At 39.6% G+C, this 8,362-nt stretch overlaps 1 protein-coding gene across 1 annotated transcript in view; it reads left to right on the top strand.

Moving 5' to 3' along the window:
• Positions 1–1,524: 1,524 nt before the first annotated feature.
• The window catches only part of KLB (klotho beta), a 43,680-nt gene continuing 36,842 nt past the window's right edge, over positions 1,525–8,362 (top strand). The window contains exon 1 of the mRNA XM_053578147.1: positions 1,525–2,446. Coding sequence (XP_053434122.1) covers positions 1,622–2,446 — 825 coding nt within the window. The 5' untranslated portion in view covers positions 1,525–1,621. The remainder of the gene's footprint in view (positions 2,447–8,362) is intronic.

Raw genomic sequence — 8,362 nt, 5'->3', positions numbered from 1 at the left:
TAAGAGGAAACCATGGGCTGAGTGCAGCAGCTTATGCTTGTAATCTAGCACTTGAAATGCCAAGGCAGAAAGATGGCTTGAGGCCAGGAGTTTAAGACTAGCCTTAGCAATGTAGCAAGACTCTGTCTCTACGAAAAATAGAAAACAGGGCCAGGCATAATGGTTTGCGCCTGTTGTCTCAACTATGTGGGAGGCTGAGGTGGAAGGACCGATTGAGCCCCAGATTTTGAGGCTTCAGTGAGCTATGATGGCACCACTGCACTGTAGCCTGGGTGACACAGGGAGACCCTATCTAAAAAAAGAAAAAAGAAAAGAAAAAGAGGAAACTGAGGTGCAGAAAGCTTAGATAACTTGTCCCAAGCCACATAGTTACATTTAAACTCAGACAGTCTAACTCTAGAGACCAACTTAACCTCTCTGCCTCTCATTCATGTTAATATATAGACTTCAAATATTTAAAACATCGCATTTTTATACGTTATTTAGAGACTATAGATTCTGTACAATATTTTTTCTACTTGTTCTCTTATTCCAGAATCATGCTATTTAAATTGTTGTGGGTGCTTTGCTTTCAGTATCTGCAAGTAGTCCAGGGCTTCACTATTTTCTTTTTCAGATTTTTCTTTCTTTTTTTCTTTTAATAATTATTTCCTGTTTATTCTTCAAGTAAACTTTCACAATAATTTTGTTCAACTAAAATTTGGGATTAGAGGACTTGGTTAAAAATGCATTACATTTATAAATTAAATGGAAAAGTCTGGGCAGTGCCTGTGGCTCAGTGAGTGGAGCGCCAGCCCCACATACCGAGGGTGGCAGGTTTGAACCCTGCCCGGCCAAACTGCAAACAAAAAAATAGCCAGGTGTTGTGGCGGGTGCCTGTAGTCCCAGCAACTCGGGAGACTGAGGCAAGAGAATCACCTAAGCCCAGGAGTTGGGAGTTGGAGGTTGCTGTGAGCTGTGATGCCAAAGCCCTCTACCGAGGGCAATAAAATACCCTAAAAAATAAATAAATGAATAAATAGAAAAGCATTCAGTGTTCCCATCCCTAAAGTGCTGTATTTCTTCAAGTGTTTTTTAAATCTATCAATACTTTGTTATAATTTTTTTTAACTAGGTAACATTTATTGAGTTTATTCTTAGATGTGTTGTAATTCTTGTGGAAGTATGGTCTTATTATGTTTCTAATTATTATGGGTATATAGGAATACCATATTTACTCACATTAAGATTGTTTTTCCTGAAATGTGATATAAAAATTATTGTTTGAAAGCTCCCAAAATTGAAAAGGCATACAACTTATTCAGTAAAGTTCAAAATATCCAGAAAAAAAATGTGGATCAATATGATAGGCTACACAGAAAGCACGTCATTATTATTTGTTGTTTACATATGTTTTAGGTACTCCTTCAAACTATTGTCACTGATGCATTTTCACCCAATATTTCCCATCATGAGAGAGGACGAGACATGTCGGTGACTGCAGTCAGGGCCACCTCCCTCAAATTACGTTGCTCTCTGTGACCCATCCTAAGTCTCACAGTTCAAGCTAATCATTGACAGAGCTTTACAATCACAAGCTTTTACTGAAGCGTTGATAAGACAGTCCAGCAGTTAGTGGCAAATGAAACCAGGCTGTGCGGCTGGCTCTCCAGGGAATGAATGGATTTTCTTCAGCACCGATGAAAGAACCATACGGTATAGGAAAACAATGTCCAACGGGGGGCTGCAAAGATCCGTCATCCTGTCAGCATTTCTGGTGCTGCGAGCTGTGACTGGATTCTCTGGAGACGGAAGAGCTATATGGTCTAAAAATCCTAATTCTAGTCCGGTAAATGAAAGTCAGCTGTTTCTCTATGACACTTTCCCTAAAAACTTTTTCTGGGGTGTTGGGACTGGAGCATTCCAAGTGGAAGGCAGTGGGAAAGAGGATGGAAAAGGACCCTCTATATGGGATCGTTTCATTCATACACACCTGAAAAATGTCAACAACAGGAATGGTTCCAGTGACAGTTACATCTTTCTGGAAAAAGACTTGTCAGCCCTGGATTTTATAGGAGTTTCTTTTTATCAATTTTCAATTTCCTGGCCAAGGCTTTTTCCTGATGGAATAGTAGGAGCTGTGAACATAAAAGGTCTCCGGTACTATAATACCCTTCTGGACGCACTAGTGCTTAGAAATATTGAACCTGTAGTTACTTTATACCATTGGGATTTGCCTTTGGCGCTACAAGAGGAATATGGGGGGTGGAAAAATGATACTATTATAGACATCTTCAACGACTATGCCACATACTGCTTCCAGACGTTTGGGGACCGTGTGAAATATTGGATTACAATTCATAACCCCTACTTAATTGCATGGCATGGGTATAGGACAGGTATGCATGCGCCTGGAGAGATGGGAAATTTAGCAGCTGTCTACACTGTGGGACACAATCTGATCAAGGTACGTACGGCCGACTTCTTATTATAGCTTCGGAAAACATCAAGCAATTGACCTGTTTAAATACCTCACCTTACTGAAATCAATGCACCTAATTGCAGGCTAATCCACAAGATCTAGCTTCACATTTTATATTTAAATTAGTGTATATTTTATTTACCTAAGGTATTATGATTGTGTTAATCCAATTAGTTTCCTCAGAAGTTGCACTTTGAGGTTATTTTTAAATTTACAATGATACAGTATCATGTGAGTTTCTTTCCATTCTCTAGAAAACCAGCATTTTGTGAATTTAATGTTGGGACCCTTTTCTGACAACAGGCTATCATTTCAGAATTATGAGAAGGCATGACCATGGCAAATGTGTATTTGTTGTTAGTACAGCTATTCTTTTTTTTTTTTTTTTTTTTGTGGTTTTTGGCCGGGGCTGGGTTTGAACCCACCACCTCCGGCATATGGGACCCGCGCCCTACTCCTTGAGCCACAGGCGCCGCCCAGTACAGCTATTCTTAGCAGCATTTAGCTGTAGTACACCAAATAAATGTTAGCTAACTCATACATATTAATGACAGAAATTAAAATAAATATGCTTTGCATTTGATTTTATTTGTGTTATTTGGCAGAAGGGATGAGACTAATTGTTCTGGGAGTTAAAATTGAAATAGTATTTAAAAACTGGGAAGAATATGCTCTACTAAACCAGTTTTAAAACAGCATATTTCAAAAGGTAGCTATAATGTTGGGAAAATAATATGTCAAAATTATTAAAATAATAGTGAAAATGCAAGCAAAATAATAGCTAATATTTCTCGAGCGCTTATTATGTCCCACAGACTACATTAAGTATTTTACATGTATTGTCACTGTTGATCCTCATAATAGCCTTATGTGAACTAGTCCTATTATAACTCCCATTTTAAAGATGAAGAAACTGAAGCTAAGAGTAAATAACTTCCCTAAGGTTGTGGCTATTGTGAACATGGAATTTATAAATGACAACATGCTTTATACTGTATTCATTAAGAATATTTTTAAAGTTTTCTCTTGCAGCAATTTTTAAGAGACTTAGCCTCATATTGAGGCTAATATCTATAATAGGATTTAACTTTTTTCTTTTTTTGGAGGGGGTGATTTAACTTTTGAATCAAATAATTTACTTCAGAAAAATTAAATGACTAAATATCTGTTACATTTTAAAAATGAAAAAACTTTATCAATGTGATTTTATGTAATGTGCTGGGGAAGTAATTTTTAATAATCAAAAGTTAAAAACATCAAAAGTGAAAAAAGTACAGAGACATAAAACTATTCCTTATCTAAATTTGTACATACAAAAATACCTGCTAACGCTTCTTTTCTTTTTGAACTTTCTAGATTATTAGACATGTGCATTGCATTATGGTTTTAGTCACATTTACCCTTGCATTAAACAGATTGCATTACAATTTGAAGGTCATTTGCAAATTTATGAATAGAGTTGTATATAGAACACATTATTAATATGTGAGTATACTGTGATTTGGAAAAATAAAACCTAAAAGGAGAAAAAACTTCCAGCTATTCAATAGCTATTAAGATTATACACACAAAAATTAGAAAAATATTCTTTTTATCTAATTCTTTTAATTATTAAAACAATCCATGCTTTTGTAAATTTAAAAACACCAGATTGTACCAAAGGATATAAAATGAAAAAGATAAATCCTTCTCTCTCTCTACCTGACCATCCAAACCCAAGGAGACTAGGAGACTATAATAGTTTCTTATATATCTTTTAAAAGTTTTCTATGCAAATCTATACATGTATATGTCTATGTAACCTTGTATAAAGAAACATATTCCAAATTGTTGAAAATCTCTGTTACCTGGAAAAATGTCAACAATTAGAATTTTCATGAAAAATATGTTTTAATGATTCATTTAAAGCCTTAAAATTTGGCCATTTGAAAAAAATGAACAGGAAAAGAGTTTACCTAGCATATAGATATTGCTTCCAAACTTAGCTGATAAAATGCCATATTTTCAGATGTTTTTTATTTTCCTCTAATTTGAGATAAGCTCTGCCTTTAATGCAAAACCAGCATTATCTGATAGTGAGACAAATTTTATTTTAAATTGAGACATTTGTTTTTAAACCCTTGCGTTTTTCCAAATGTTTTTTAAATCTCCTTGACATTTCTAAATCACTGGCCTAAATAAATGGTGTGAGGGGTCCCTTGGAATCAGTCAGAAAGTGAAACATGCTACATAACCCAGTGACTTTCTCACTAGAGAGAAATCTCGCAATGGTTTGGTATCCTGGGGTGAACTCGTTTCTCCCACTGCCCTTACTGTATCAGAAAAGGTTAATATTTTACGTGGCAATGAAATATTTCTTCCGTATTGTGCCCACTTGTGACCCAGAAGAAGCATATGCTTTAGAACTAGTTTTTAGTCCAAAAGTATTTATTGAGCTAAATAATCCTAATATAAAACTAACTTCGTGGGTAGTTATAAACAACTTAGTTCTCTAATTCTCAGACACCAACGAGATTTCAATAGTGGATTCTCAGATAGCAACAGGATTTCATAGTGGCTCTTGAGGTCCTTTTAGTTCCAGAATGATCTTGAAAACTACATTTCAGTTTGACCTGTCCCAGTTTAGAGGAAACCTGAACAAGCCAACAGGTTCCAACAGGTCCCAACACTGCCCTGGCATTGAGATCCCTTTATGGCAGCTCTAGGGGTTACCTTAGAGTAAGTCTAAGCCTTGGGTAAAAATTTCCCATAATTTGGTTCGGCGCCCATAGCACAGTGGTTACAGCACCAGCCAATGCACCAAGGGGGGCAGGTTTGAACCCGGCCCAGGCTAGCTAAACAACAATGATGACTGCAACCAAAAAATAGCCGGGCGTTGTGGCGGGCGCCTGGAGTCCCAGCTACTTCGGAGGCTTAAGAGAATCACTTAAGTCCAAGAGTTTGAGGTTGCTGTGAGCTGTGATGCGACAGCACTCTACCGAGGTTGACTTAGTGAGACTCTCTCTCAAAAAAAAGTTTTTTTCCCATAATTACACCTACTAAAAGATGCTCCAACTCCGAGGTGGTTTTGTTTATTTTTTGTTTGTTTTTAATTTCAGATTAATGTGAGAGTACAATTAGGTTACAGCGTTTGCATTTGTTATGTAGAGTCCTTATAGTGTGTCCTGCACCCAGGAGATGTGCCATATACCCTTACACTGTGCCTATTAAGTGGGAACACACCAATCCTCCTCCTCCTCCCTTTTTCCCTCTTCATCCCCTCCTTCTGCTCCCCCCCATCTTCAATTGAATTGATATTTTTTTTCTTGTGTGGGCCGTCTATTAGCTTGTCTACTCAACCCTGAGTTTTTAACAGTATTTGGAACAGAAAGAGGCTGCATGTTTTGGCTTGGTCTCCTTTAAGCACAGTAACTACCACTTTAAATACTGTCTATGATCTTTGCAACAGCCAGGTAACTATTATCCTCATCTTACAGGTGATATTTCTAACATGTATCAGATAGTTCCCCTGCATAAAACCCAGTAGTGGCTCCCCCAGACTTTTGGGATAAAGTCCCAGATTTTCACCAAGACCTTTAAGACACAACTCCAGCCTCTATTCCAGCCTCTTTGCTGGCCCCTTTCTTATCCCAGTACCAAAGCTATCCCCTCTCACCTCACATTCCATTAAAATGAGCCACTGGCAGCGTCTCAGTCTAACCTTTCTTTTTTTTTTTGTAGAGACAGAGTCTCACTTTATGGCCCTCGGTAGAGTGCCGTGGCCTCACACAGCTCACAGCAACCTCCAACTCCTGGGCTTAAGCGATTCTCTTGCCTCAGCCTCCCGAGTAGCTGGTCTCACCTTTCTATTCCTCTCCAACCAGCCTCTACTAGCTCCCTCTGTGCAGCCAAAATGCCCTCCTTACTCCCTGCTTTACCCATTTAATGTCCTTGAAGACGCCTTTGACAGCCACCGCCTCTAAGTTATTCTCGATCTTTTAGGGGTCAGTGTCCCTTTGATGGGCTCCCATGAGATGTGCTTGTTTCTGGCATTGTGCTGACACCACATGGTGCCTTCCTGTCTCCCCAAATAGACTGAGAATTCCTTGAAAGGAGAGAAAATTTTGCATTTGTCTTTGTGCACCTAGCACAGAATATTTGGTTCATGCTGGGCAAATCCTTGGGCTTAGGCGATTCTCTTGACTCAGCTTCCCAGGTAGCGGGGACTACAGGCGCCGGCCACAATGCCCCGCTATTTTTTTGTTGTTGCAGTTTGGCCGGGGCTGGGTTTGAACCCGCCACCCTCGGCATATGGGGCCGGCGCCCTACCCGCTGAGCCACAAGCGCCGCCCTGGGTTTTCTATTTTAAGCCTTATAATCAAAAACCAATCTAAATTCAATCTTCATGTTTATTTGCATTACATATTGTTAATTCTTGAAATATTGTCTGTATTAATCTACCAGTACATTACTCAGAATTTTTTTTTTTTTTTTGAGACAGAGTCTCACTTTGTCACCCTTGGTAGAGTGCTGTGGCATCATAGCTCACAGCAACCTGAAACTCTTGGATTCAAGCAATTCTCTCGCCTCACCCTCCCAAGTAGCTGGGATTACAGGCACCTGCCACAACACCTGGCTATTTTTAGAGACGGGGTCTCTCTATGGCTCAGGCTGGTCTCAAACCTGTGAGCCCAAAGTGCTAAGATTACAGGCATGAGCCACCGCACCCAGCCTTTATTTAAGACTTTTTTGGTTGCAAGTGACAGAAATCCAATTCAAGTTGGCTTAAGCAAAATGGATTAACCTTTTTGCTCTGTAACCAACAAGAGGAATGAATGGACTCAGTAGCCAGAGCACCTTCAGAAAGCCCTTTATCTTAGTCTTTCATGTCCAGTTATTCTTGTGGGTTGGTGTAATTTTCTCCTTTGTAGAGGAAAGTTTTCTCTCTCCCAAGTTTGGTTTTTAAAATCTCAGAGACAGCTTTGGCCTGTTCAGCAAAGCCCCAAGGGTTTACAGTAGTAAAAGCGGTATGGCGGGCGGCGCCTGTGGCTCAGTCGGTAGGGCGCCGGCCCCATATACCGAGGGTGGCGGGTTCAAGCCCGGCCCCGGCCAAACTGCAACCAAAAAAATAGCCGGGTGTTGTGGTGGGCGCCTGTGGTCCCAGCTACTCGGGAGGCTGAGGCAAGAGAATCGCTTAAGCCCAGGAGTTGGAGGTTGCTGTGAGCCGTGTGACGCCACGGCACTCTACCGAGGGCCATAAAAAGTGAGACTCTGTCTCTACAAAAAGAAAAAAAAAAAAAAAAAAGCGGTATGGTGTCTGTTTTCAGATTTCTCAATCAATAAACAACACATAAGAATTTTAAATTGTAGATTTTCCTTTTGGAATGGAACATTTGAGAGCCTGCGATTAAACATGCATGGGGGTTGGGGAGGATGAGTTTGCTCATGAGACAGTTACTCATTCCATTTGTTATTCCACTAAATCCCGCCAGCTTCCATGCTAGTTTTGACCATTTCCTGGCTTTACAATGTTATCTTTCATAGATAGATTCTGTTTACATAGTACAATGATTTCTGAACCTCAGCACTACTGGCATTTGGGGCCAGATAATTCTTTGCTGTGGTGAGCTGTCCTGTGCACTGTAGGATGTTCAGTTTCTACACCCCTAGACAGCAGAGGAACCCTCGACTTCCAGGGTCGTGATAACCAAAATGTCTCCAGACATTGCCAAACGTCCCTTGGCAGTCAACGTTCCTCCCCTTTCCTCTAGTTCTTGAAAACCACTGATTTGTATCTATAGTAGACAGCGGGTTAAAGGCATGAAGTATAAAGAAACCGGACATGAAATATAATCAGAACGAGGGACATAAACACGGTTATAATTTGATAAAATTGCCTCAAGGAGATTTTCACCAGATCGA

The sequence above is a fragment of the Nycticebus coucang genome, chromosome 23 (genome assembly GCF_027406575.1).
Source record: "Nycticebus coucang isolate mNycCou1 chromosome 23, mNycCou1.pri, whole genome shotgun sequence".
NCBI lineage: Eukaryota > Metazoa > Chordata > Mammalia > Primates > Lorisidae > Nycticebus > Nycticebus coucang.
This window is presented reverse-complemented; position numbering and strand designations above follow the sequence as displayed.